This window comes from Thunnus thynnus, chromosome 17 (genome assembly GCF_963924715.1).
Source record: "Thunnus thynnus chromosome 17, fThuThy2.1, whole genome shotgun sequence".
Classification (NCBI taxonomy): Eukaryota; Metazoa; Chordata; class Actinopteri; order Scombriformes; family Scombridae; genus Thunnus; species Thunnus thynnus.
In genome coordinates this window covers 1,496,563-1,509,393 of record NC_089533.1, presented here as the reverse complement: position 1 = coordinate 1,509,393, position 12,831 = coordinate 1,496,563, and the positions used below count along the sequence as shown (strand labels likewise).

Here is a 12,831-nt window from a genome sequence, read left to right as displayed (position 1 = left end):
CTGTATTCACATAAGTTTAAATAGAAAAGTCACTTTGCTTTTATGCGTTTCATTTACAAAGTGTGTTGACACATGCAACGGATGTTACTCTGGTTTCCAGTACATTCAAATATAAAACTTTTAGTCAATTTCCTAAAGAAATGTGTCTGTAAATGATTAAATAGTTTAACTGTAAGCCTGCTGGTTAGTGAAAAACAACCTTCACATAACTTACATTTACACATATTCACCTAAAAAACAAATAAACAAACACAAACACACAGATTCATCTGTTTATGAGCATCTGTCCAGGTGTTTATCACTGTCACCTGCAGGATATGTACAGCAAAAGAATGATTGCATGAATAGATACAATCAGGGCTCACGTTCACAAACGTAAAAAATGTATCATAAAATGTAAAATGTATCATAAATTAAATCCACTTTATTCGTAGTCCCATGATGCCTTGCATGAATTATGGGTGTAACTATTCTTTTCACTGAACTGTGAGAGTTTGTGGTATGCTTTTCTTTTCTTTGTGGGGAAAATAAATAATGTGTGAACATACCTGTCACACCTTAAACAGGATCATGTGATCAGACCTCTGAAGTGTCCTCAGATAACATACAGCAGCATGTTTCACTTCTTTATTGATTCTGTCGCTGCTGACGGTGAAGCAGCGAACAATCTGAACAATCTGAACAATCTGAGGCTCATCAGGACAAACTCATAAAGTCAGGTTTTGTTGAAGTACACATATTCTGCACATTTCCAGCACGGCTGTATGAAGAGAACTGGATACAGCATCAGAGGCGGGGCCCCGTTCTTTCCTACGACAGGTGCTCAGTTGCTCTTTTGGCCCAATGTGGCCGAGACGGCTACTTCCTGTTTAGCCCTCCAGCTGACTTGAGTGGGGATAAAACAATTCAGTCGTGTGGCTCTTCTGTCATGGTTTATGATCCTCAAAAAGTGTATCTGCTGATTTACAGACATCTCTTTTACAATTTAATCTGTGGGAAAAAGTTGTTTTTAGGCCCATGTTGTAATTACAGTTTGGCCCGATGTTCCTCCTGTATCCAGTTCTCCTTATTCATGCATGATTTTCAGCTCTATATTTATATTCTGGGGCTCTACTGGAATATCTTTGCATGATTTCCAGTTGAAAACTCCTTATTTATCTTCTACTGGTCCTTTATGCAGCCCCTCAGTTCAGCCTCTGTCTGAAACAGGCCGTTTTAGCTCCTGTCTCTTTAAGGCTCCGCCTCCTGATGAGCCCACTCTGTTCTGATTGGTCAGCTTCAGGAAGCTTCCTCCGGCTCCGGAGGCTACGTAAACAAACTATAGTAGCAGGATTTCACTTTTTTTTCTCCTTCTTTTCTCCAAATGTCCACTTTTCAAATCCATCTGTACATGTTGGAGCTGAATCACATCTGAAATATGAGAGTGGACAACACATAGAAACACTTTAGCAACCACCTTAGCAACCACCTTAGCAACCAAGGCTACAGATCGGACAGCCTTTTATGAACATGTGCAATGGATGACGTAAACTCGTCAGCAAGGTAGAAAAAAACGTCACAAACGAAGCGGTCAGAACAGGTTGAAGCCCTGACTTTTGACTCGCAGGCAGCATTTCTACATACGTTTGTGTGTGTTTTGTGATCTTGGTGTTGTCGCGGATGAATTTCGTATTTCATTGCCCTTTGTACAGTGACTTGAGGAATTGTCTGTTTGAAAAGATAGAATTGAAAAAATATACATTTGCTGACTTGCCTGAAAGTAGACTGTATCATGATTTTTTCCTCAGATTTTTACATTTTAAGATTAAAAGTAAAGTGTTTACATACTGCATATATATGTCTATATACACGTACATATTCTGATTTCCTTTCCTGTTATTCATCTCAATACCTCTGATCTGTCTATTAACCCCTTTGCGAAGGTCTTCTTGTCTACTGTAGCATGAAGATTTCCCTTCATTGGAACTGTGTCCGCATACTTTTGGCCATATAGTGTATCTCACAAACCTGACAGACTGACCTAAAATAAAAGGACTCCTGTTCCTCTTGAAGTCCTGATCTCTTCTCTTCAGTTTAGTATATCATATATAAAAGTCAGAATTACTCAAAATGAAACTGAGTTTATAATATTTACAGACGCACAAACATGAGTTAGAGTTCCTTTTATTTCGATTTTTTTTACTTAAATGACTTGTTTTCATGCACTATGAAAATGGTGTACAGATCAAGTCTTTGTTAAATTGCCACTTTCAGCAAAGATTTTCAGTTTTTCTAACTTTAACGGCACAAAGTTTTGCTGTGAATACATCACATTGCTAACTTAAGATATTCTTTAAGATTGGAAGGTCATTTTTAACTTTGGAAACAATTTATGAAGGAGTAACACTGATTATTTTGTCAGCTGTCAATCTCAACTTTTCCACCGACATGGATGAGATGTCCTGAAAGACGGAAAAATGGAAATTTCAACAACAATTCAATGAAAACTGTGCAGTGTGAGTTATGTCATTGTGTCACAGTTGTATGTTAACTCCTGTAAAACACGTTCTTAAGCTTGTCCTCGTCAACTGTCACTAAATGTTTCTTTCTTTACACCCCTCTCACAGAAACGTGTTCGACATGGTGTTTTTCACGGTGAAATCCGACATTAACCTTCAATGAAGATAAAGGTCCGGGTGTTGTACCTACCTGCCTGCTTCCCCCGCAGCCTGAGAGCAGCAGCTGCAGATGATGAGAACACGCCTGCAGCAGAATACCACAGAGTTATGTCCCACCCAAGAAACGCTTTAACATTCAAATCAGTAACACTACGTGACTGCCATCACTTCAGTTTGAGCCTCTCATGTAATCAGTGTTATTACATCTGATGACTGCACGCAAATAAACTGCTGGTTGAAATTCTGAAAAGCTGTTTAAATCCACAATATTCTGCTGCTATTAAAAAGATGATATATATTTGCCATTTCACCTCAGTTCCTATTGACAGGGCTGGGGTCTGAGCTTACCGTCCTCCTGCATGCTCATGCATGAGTCCTGAGTACGTCATTTCTTTTAATTAGTTAACATGTCAAAATGAACACGAGAGGAAATCTTGTTAGTCGTAGCTTGCATGATGCAAATTTGTTGAAATCGGCTCCAGATTTGTCAAACTCAGAATCTGATCTGATTTATTAGCCAAGAAAAAAAAACATTATAAAGACTAAACATGGCTCAATAGAAAACTAAACTAATTATTTTTAATTGTCAAGTCTTTTGAGTTCTTAAACATGGAATGATTTTGAGCTTTTAAATAAAAAAGCCAAACAATACATTTTCATAGGAAAGGGGAAAATAATTCAGAATCAATATGTTGGGAAATGAATGGACAGACATCTTGCCAACAGATACAAGAGTTGGGATGAGACCAAAATAAATTACATAAATCTTCTGGAACCAGTTGACAAAACGAGCAGGTCACATATCAATGTTGTCTTTATATTAAAAGTGTTTAAAACGATGAATCATTTCAGTCACACCACTACCTCCCCTACCACCCCACTGAGTTTCTAAGAAGCATTATGACACCAGAAAGAACTGTATCAATAAATAAAGCATATTCCATCGGTGGTAAAGTAATACCATACTTGTCTCGAAGTTCAGAGTATTTATTACATTAATGTGTTACTAGAATTGAGGAGTTATGTTTATATAATGTGTCTCTACTGTTCCAGATGTCTATAAATGAAAGACCAGGATAGGAGCATTCGTTTGTGAAAATGTGACCATTTTAAAGGATTTTTTTCAACATTGTAGTTGTAATAAAAACAAATTTAAGGATTCCAAGTTTTGAGAAACTGTTTCATCCAATTTATCTTGAAAGTAGTGTTAAGAGTGGAAAAATGAAGAAAGTTCAGGCCACCATGTTCACGAGAGTTCATTAAGACTGATTTTCTAACATTATGTATTATGATGTATTATGATATGATATTCTGTTTGAAGCATGTTATCAATGGCCACAGTGGTCTGTTGGTTCACATCTAGAGATAAAAGCTGCAGTAAGTCAGGATATGAGCCTCTGCCTTCCTGTCATTAGGTTTAGAGATATATCCATATAAACTGGCAACAAGGAGAATGCTGTTATCAACATTAAGAATTAATAGAACATAACAGCCTTTAGGGTCACTTTCTAAGTGCCACATAACTCCATTAAAGTGATTCTTTAAGATAGCAACCTCTGCAGAGAACCATATGCCATTTACCCACTGAGCTTTCCAAAAAGAAGACAAAGCTTTACGCTTTATATTCGCTCTTAATCCTCTGGCACTGAGAGAAACAACCGATAAAGACAATGTAAGAAGTGTTGTTGGTCGTCCTCGGCCTCTGCTGCTTATCGTTATGACAACCCAGACAATGAATGATGTTGGTATCTTCCCTGATCTTTGTAGGGTCTCTCTAACAACAGCACAGCAAATGTTGGCAACCTTGTCTTTGATGTTTTCTTGTTTGTCTCCAGGGACATCGTGGAGCCGTAGGTTCCGTCTTTGCTGGTAATTTTCTGTCTTTACCTTTTGGTTTTTAAATTACAAATGAATTACGAATTATCCGATGATACCTGGATCTGATAGCTTATATATGAACTTTTTCAGTATTTAGCAATAAATCAACTTGCTGGAAACCAGTAATATTACTGTTACAGGTGAATTTGTATGTGACACCTATCCTTGCAAGCTTTTTTTTTTTTTTTTTTTTTACCACACACTACCTTTGATAGACATCTATTCTTGCAACATATGACATGTATTCCAGTGAGAAACAGCCACCAGTAGCAGTGATAACGCTAACGCGGACTACATAACGTTAGCTCTACAGGTAGTGAGAAATTAACTGTGAATGTCCCAAACATCAACCGGCAGCACAGAAACCCCCTCAAACAGGTAACGTTAGCATAGAAAATAATAATTAGCATGAAAACAATAAAGTAACTTCATGAAAACAATAGTAACATTAGTAATATTATTATAACCACTCCTAGCAAAGATAACTGGCTCACATATATTATAATTATTATTATTATTTATATTTTTTATTGTATTTTATTTTTAGTTTTGTCTGGTTTTTGTCACGTTTTCTCTGTTTAAATGTTATTGTATCTGTTTCTACAGTACAGTATTTCATGTCTCTACCTCTGTCTGTATTTACGTAAAATCCCTTCGCACAAATCAAAATGGAGGCTTGGCGGTTGTAGGAGGCTTACAGAAGACACCTCATGTAGTCCTGAGTGTCAGTCAAGCTGACGAGTTAATCATGTTGGGAGACAGAGCCTCCCTTCACCTCCTCCTATATTAAGTTACTGTTTCTGTTTACTATGTGTTCATGCTTGTCAAAAGTTGTGTATCTCAGGTTTTGTCAGAATTAAAATGGTTAAAACTTTGATGTGAAACCAATTAGACCAATTAATTAATTAATTTGCAACATTTTATCAAAGAAAAATGTGACCACTTACATTCTGTTTTATATCATTTAAATCATCAACAACAAGACATCTGAGCTGTGATGAACATTTATTACACTGTTTTCTAATGTTTTATAGACTAAACGGTTAATAGATTGATTAAAAAAAAAAAAGAATTAAGATCATTGTTAGCTGCAGCAGGAATCATTTAGTTGTTTCAAAACGATTCATGTAATGATTTAATTCTGTCAAACTAGCCTCTAATACTCTAATCTGTTTACTCAAGATTAAGCAGCTGACGAGGACTCATCCTAGTCAAACAAGTAGTTTACTCTTTAAACCAGTTTGGCTCCTGCTTCACAGCACAATAGATCTGCGGCCAACAGTTACCTAACAGATGATTCTAAGCATGACCATAGTTTTACGCTTCTGATTGATTTTTAATTCCTGCTGGGAAGGAACTTTTTTCATTTTCATTAAATGTCACACAGGTCTGGACTCGTCCTGCGGTACTCTGATATTTATTGTAAAGTAAGAGTGGCGTGATGATGCCTCTGCAGGTGCAAGTACGCTGTAGCAAATTTCTCAGACCCACCCACATCACAGATTCATTACTGCGAGTTGTGAGTTAAACAAAGCAGGTGTCTCCTCCCAGGCTTGGCATGAGCTCCCCCTCCCCCTCCTCCTCCTCCTCCTCCTCATCTAACAGTATAAATTATCAGACTCTCTCTGAGCTCCTCACTCTCTCCTCTCCAGCTGAAGCAGAACAGCCTCCTTTACCGCAGCATCTGTAAACTGACAAAATGATGAGCTTTAGCTCCAGAAGCTCCAGGTCAATGGGTGGCGGAGCCTACATGAGCAGCAGCAGGTCCATGTATGGCGGCGCCGGTGGCTCCCATGTCAAAATTTCCTCCGGTGGCTCCTCCATGTCCATGTCAGCAGGTGGTGGCGGTGGAGGTGGTTATGGCTTCAGCTACGGCGGCGGCGCTGGCGGTGCAGGGTTCAGCTTCGGCGGTGGCGATAGCTTGGACATCTCAGCCAGCGAGAAGGCCACCATGCAGAACCTGAACGACCGTCTGGCCTCCTACCTGGAGAAGGTGCGCAAGCTGGAGACGGCCAACGCCGACCTGGAGCTGAAGATCAGACTGTTCCTGGAGAGCAAGGCCTCCCCCGCCGCCAGAGACTACAGCGCCTTCTGTGCCACCATCACAGAGCTGCAGGCCAAGGTAAGCTCACGTTTACTCACGTGACCTCTGCAGCAGGAAGCACATGATTCACCTGCAGTGATGGAAAACAAAAAGCCCATTCACTCAGTTTTAAGATACATGTACTTTATACTTCTACTCCACTACATTCAGCTTTAGTAGTTACTTTTCAAGTTATGATTTCACACAAAAACACTTATGTAAAGACTGAATTGGTTAAGGTCACAGAAAGATCACCGTCTCTGCTTAACACAAAAAAAGTCTGCAGTGACTTTTTGACTATTAACATTTAAATGAAACCACCATCTTTCACTGACCTTAACCAAACCTTAAAACACACACAGGACTCACGATGCCAACACAAAGTAATTGGAAAATGTTTTTTATTAAAATATGAACGTTATTTTGAGGAGACAGCAGAAGTTTGGTCAGAGGTCATCAAGGAAATATTCGTACATGGCTGATAAATATTAACAAAACAAATTAAAATTTGAAGCAGTCATGTAACTGGATCATATAAACATGCTTTAATCTGCACAAAGTCATCATACAAATATTCCACTTTAAGCAAAAAGAACAAGAGATGAAAGCTTGCAAGAAAAGAATTAATAATAATAATATTTATACGTCATGTAGGGACAAACTGAGAAAGTTGGTAGAACATAAAACTAAAATAAAACTTAATATTTTCAGTGATTTAAAGACACACATTCTTTTAATGAAAAAGACTTGAATAATGTAAATAGACTGTTGAAATTGATGCCCATTATGAACAGCCCAAGATAATGTACTCACAGTTCAAAACCCCAAAATATTCAGTTCATTGGCAAATTTAACAAAAGAAAACATAAAATCAACTATAACAATTAATTGATACGCAAAATAGTTGCTGATTAATTTTCAGTTGATCCACTAATTGTTGCAGCTCTACTCTATTATAGTTATATTTCTTTCATTTTTGCTGCTTTATTTGTGTGTTTGAACGGTGAAAAAAACTTTTTACAACCTTGAGCTGTTCTATAATAATATTTTACATTTTTATAGGCAACTGTGTCATTTTTCTTATAATTTGTGTTCCTGGTAGCTTCATACTTTGTGACACTGACAATTGATAAAATTATAAGTTAGACTGATAGCTGAGTTTGTACTGAAAAAAAGGGCACCATGCACGTGCAAAATGTTAAAGGTGCACTGCGCAGGATTTGTCAGTTGGTGTTTGTAAACTCAGCATTCAAAGTTGGCCTCTCCTCCGCGACTCAGAGAGAGAACAAAGCTGTGAATGAGATAAATAAAACATTATTTTCTGATTGTTTCATGGCGGTTACGCTCTAAAGCACAAATAAACACGCCCACACCTCTGCACAACACTGCGTTGCTAGATTTTGTGTGAATGCAGAGCTTCATCCTGTCCGCTGTGGCCTCTCTGCTCTGTGTGTGTGTGTGTGTGTATCTCAGCCCCGCCCTCGGTCAACAGGCACACAGACCTGCTGCTCTTTATACATCTATGACACAGATACAGAGAGCAGAGCGGAGCAGAGGAGAGACACGGAGACAGCACACAGGGTGGTTACAGGGCTGTTATTGGCTGGGAGCTACACACCCACTGCTCAAAGGTTGACGCCCAGAAATGTCCCGAACACAGCAAAAAAAAGAGAGAAAATAAGAAAATAAAGGCAGAGGGCAGAGTCTGTAGATATATACACCACCACACACTTCTAGTGGGTGATTAGTGATGATCGAGAGGGATTACTGTTGTACGAGTCTATACTTTGTTTTTTAGGAAAATCCTGCGTAGTAAACCTTTAAATAAAGACAAAAAAGAACGCAGAGAAAGTCACCAAAATAATCCTGGAGAATTAACAAAAAATCACCAGCAGTCGACAAATCAGCATCACAAGCTGACTGAGAACAAATACAAATCTATCTCTGATAAATCTACTATTACTAACACCTTTAGCTACTACTTAAAATATTAGATTAAACAAATGCATAAAAAATAAAACACTCACCATGTTTATGTCATTTTTTTTCTTTCAGATCCAAGATGCCACCAGAATGAGCGGCGGCATCTACCTCGCCATCGACAATGCCAAGCTGGCCGCCGACGACTTCAGGCTGAAGTGAGTGAATGAATTTGATTAGTAGAGTTAAAATTTAAAGAAACAGAAATAAGCATGCATGTCGACATCTGAGAAAACAAAAGATTTAGAGTTAGAGTTAGTTAGAGTCTGACATGGCAGTATTCACACAGAAACCAAAACAAAATCTGACTTTAGGCAAAAGTCATCAAAAGTAAGAGGACAGGCTGCATTTAAAATATGTCCGAAACTGTACTTTATTGAGGAAAAACAGTTCTACACTACACTACAGCTTTGGCACCAACCGTCATCCCTGCCTGATGCCCCTTATTTTGTTGAGCAAATTCAGGCAATGGCATCAAGTTTCTATTATTTCAGTGAATAAGCTTCTTTTCATGAAATATTTCAAGCACATTTTCACCATTTCCCCCTCTCTGTTGCCTGCTTAAATCAGTTTTATTTCTGTAAAAAACAGTTTTGAGACAAATGCTTTGTGCTGTGCTGCAGGTTTGAGAATGAGCTGGCCATGCGTCAGTCGGTGGAGGCTGACATTGCCGGGCTGAGGAAAGTCCTGGACGAGCTGACGCTGTCCAGAGCCGACCTGGAGATGCAGATTGAGGGCCTGAAGGAGGAGCTGATCTTCCTCAAGAAGAACCACGAGGAGGTCAGTGGGCTATCGATCCTGATCTTAATAAGCAGAACGGGTATTAGCAAGAAGTCACCAATCCACAACGATTACATTTCTTTGTTCAAGTCACAGATTTTAAATTTGTGAAAAAGTACTGGTATCAGATCAATAATCAATATCAGCAGATATCCTGAGCTGAGGAATCAGAATCTGTATCAGGAGAATTGGTGTCTGTCTAGTCCCAACAATATCTGCAACACAGATTTCAGGCAATGTGAAGAGATTAAAGTCCTACAAAAACACAACACAGTAGCTACATATTTAACTCAAAACTGAGTTAAGACCAAAATCCGATGTTCTGATGTTTAACAGCAGTAACTATGCATTTTCTGCGCTCTAAAACAACAGAGCTCAATCAAGTGAAAGCTAGTTGTTGAGATAGCTACAGCTAACCTTAGCTTAAACTAAAACTAAATGTATTAGTTATTGATTTTTCCCAGCTGTTGTAATCTTGCTAAATCAGTCAACTACTCCACAAAACTAAATAAGGCAGCAGCTAAATCCAATCACGATGGAGAATACAAATAAAGCCAAACTCCTGCTAATGCTAATTAGCCTTGCATGCTAGCTCAGCTTTTGACTCCAGTGGAATTAATGTGATTTGGTGGTTAAGGTCGCTTTAAATATCGATTTCAATAAAAATATAAATAGTAGACTGACTGACACACCTCTATATAATCTAATTCAAGTTTTTCATAAACAAAGTTGTAAATATGGAGCAGAAAGCTGAAAGAACACATGTTGTCGGTGGATCCTGAATATTCTCTTGAAAACATTCAGAAAACAAAGATTAAAGGTTTTAGGTGTTATGTAGGTCATTTGTGGTCAAATAATCCTATGTCCTATAAAATGAAGCATTACAACTTTTCTATTTGTTACAGTTTTCCATCCGTGCTGAACTTCACTGCTTCTGTATTTGCTGCTTTCTGCATTTGTAGCATCGATTAGCGGCTGAAACGTCAAACTAGTTCTTGTTGTGGAGTCAACAGCAACATTAACTATACAACACAGGCTTATAATGCACGTCTGTGTTGTCTTTCTTAAATGAAAGTTAAACTTGCTGCAGCTGCAGGGAGGCGAATCTTCACTTTTCTTGTGTCTCGTTGTTTTTTCGTAGGAGCTGCTGGCGATGAGGGGTCAGATGACCGGCCAGGTGAACGTGGAGGTGGACGCTGCTCCTCAGGTCGACCTCAACAAGGTCATGGAGGAAATCAGAGAACACTACGAAGGCATCACCACCAAAAGCCGCAAAGATTTGGAGGCGTGGTTCCAGGCCAAGGTGAGGACACGGACAAAAGAGTTTTTACAAATTTTGTCCAAAGAGGCCGGAGGATTACAGTTAACTATTAATTCAGTAGAGTCAGTTCAGGAAAAAAGTGGCGTTGGGTCAAATCAGGGTGAATTTGACTCTTCTCAGAACTTTTTGTTATATATTTATTTTTGACTTTAATAACCACAAAGATGGTGACTACATTTCAAACGTTGTATCATGGTATCATTTTATTTTTATATGATTTTATGAAGATTTTATTTTATGAGTTTATTTCAAAAAGGGCAAATAGTCAAATTACAAAAGTTTAATTTTGTCTGTTTTGTGGTGTTTTTTTGCAGGTGGAATCTATTATTCTGTTCCTTTATGTGTAAAAAAAAAAAAAAAGAGTATTAGCAAATATGAAAATTATGCTTTCAGATAAACTGAAGGAGGAAATGAAGGAAATACAATTAAAGGAAAAAGAAAGAAAGAAATTAGCTTTATTGTATTTGTTTTTCCGCTGTACGTTTTGTATGCTGTCTAAAAATATATCAAGTAATTACAGCTTCTAATACATAAAGTAGGGGGGTAAAAAGTAAAAATGAAGCTGGTGTAACTACTTTTCATTTCTGGATTACTAAATGTGTATTTCCATGTATTTTTTCCCGTCTGCAGGTTAATATGTTGTGATCATGATGTTTTTTTGTTCTCCACAGACAGAAACACTAAACAAAGAAGTCGCCGTCAGCACAGAAACCCTCCAGACGTCCAGATCCGAGATCTCAGAGATCAAACGAACACTGCAGAGCCTGGAGATCGAGCTGCAGTCACAGATCAGCATGGTCATCATCACATCTGCTGCTTTTATATCCAGCGTTTTTTTGTTCTTCTTTTGAGGTGATAAAGAAGCTGAACCCTCTCTTCTCTTCTCTCTTCTCTCCTGCAGAAAGCGTCGTTGGAGTCCACGTTGGCTGAGACTCAGAACCGCTACGGCATGCAGCTGTCGAGCTTCCAGAGTCAGGTGGGCATGCTGGAGGAGCAGCTGGCCCAGCTGAGAGCCGACCTGGAGCGTCAGGGATATGAGTACCAGATGCTGCTGGACATCAAGACCAGGCTGGAGATGGAGATCGCTGAGTACAGGAGGCTGCTGGACGGAGAGGCCAGCGGCAGGTGAGAGAATGACAAGATTATTTACAGGAAGGAAAATGTGCTGGAAGTAGATAAAAACAAAACTGCAGAAAATATTTAGGCCCAGCATTTGTTAATCTCCTCTATCCACTCATATACGGATATTTGTGCTGGATTGAGAACATGTGCACATAAGAATTTTTTTGTGTGTTTTTTGTGTTCGTAAAAAGTCTCCTAGAGCATGTATAGTTCTACTCACATGCAAAATGATGGCATTTCTGAATGGGTGACATATATTTTCAAAAGTAATTATAATCTAATAAAACATTGTTTACAAAGTGCGTAACATCGTGAACATACTTATAAACATAAAGCACAGTATAGATGTTTAGTGTTCTGACAGGATTGTATTTTTATCAGGTTGGAAAAACCTCTGAAACAACATCAAGAAAAAAGTTCTTTAGGTGTTAAATTCTGTAAATAAATAATTTTCCACAAAACATTTCAACAAATAACTAAACTTGAGTGAAAAAAAACCTGTAAATTCTATTATGCAATTCTAATGAAGAAGAATTTGGGAGTTTTAGTGTCCCATGATGCTTTAAATGTTTGTCTCTGAAGGGAATTTTTTAGTATGAGATCAAACAGATGAGGTTTGGATTCTTGTGACTGAACGCCCTCTTTTTGTTTTTGTCCTGCAGTATCTCCATATCCAACATATCCTCCAACATATCCTCCAACTTATCCTCCGCATTGTCCTCCTCCGCCTCCTCCGCTGTCTCGGCCACCTCCGCCGTCTCCGCCGCCTCCGCCGCCTCTGCCGCTTCTGCTGCCTCCGCCACTTCTGCCTCCTCCACCTCCACCTCCACCACCAAACAGAAGATAATCACCATTGTAGAGGAAGTGGTGGACGGGAAGGTGGTGAGCTCCTCCACAGAGACCGTCACTGAGACCCTGACTGAGTGAGCACCAGCGGAGGGCGCACACACACACAGATCGCCCAGAAATTACACACCAATAAAAGTCTGCTGAGGTGCTTCAAAATAAAA

At 38.8% G+C, this 12,831-nt stretch overlaps 1 protein-coding gene across 1 annotated transcript; it reads left to right on the top strand.

Annotated features, from left to right (window-relative positions):
• Nucleotides 1-5,567: 5,567 nt before the first annotated feature.
• LOC137168012 (keratin, type I cytoskeletal 13-like) lies at nt 5,568-12,831 on the top strand. The gene is made up of 7 exons (XM_067570424.1): nt 5,568-6,657; nt 8,674-8,756; nt 9,222-9,378; nt 10,520-10,681; nt 11,371-11,496; nt 11,601-11,824; nt 12,484-12,831. The coding sequence occupies exons 1-7, from the start codon at nt 6,235-6,237 to the stop codon at nt 12,746-12,748; spliced, it is 1,440 nt and encodes a 479-aa protein (XP_067426525.1). The 5' UTR covers nt 5,568-6,234; the 3' UTR covers nt 12,749-12,831.

Excerpts from the sequence above, each read along its gene's own strand:
- LOC137168012 (XM_067570424.1), top strand. The coding sequence starts at position 6,235 with ATGATGAGCTTTAGCTCCAGAAGCTCCAGGTCAATGGGTGGCGGAGCC. Across the intron at positions 8,757-9,221 it reads GCCGACGACTTCAGGCTGAA|GTTTGAGAATGAGCTGGCCA; the intron begins GTGAGTGAATGA and ends GCTGTGCTGCAG. Across the intron at positions 11,825-12,483 it reads GACGGAGAGGCCAGCGGCAG|TATCTCCATATCCAACATAT; the intron begins GTGAGAGAATGA and ends TTTGTCCTGCAG.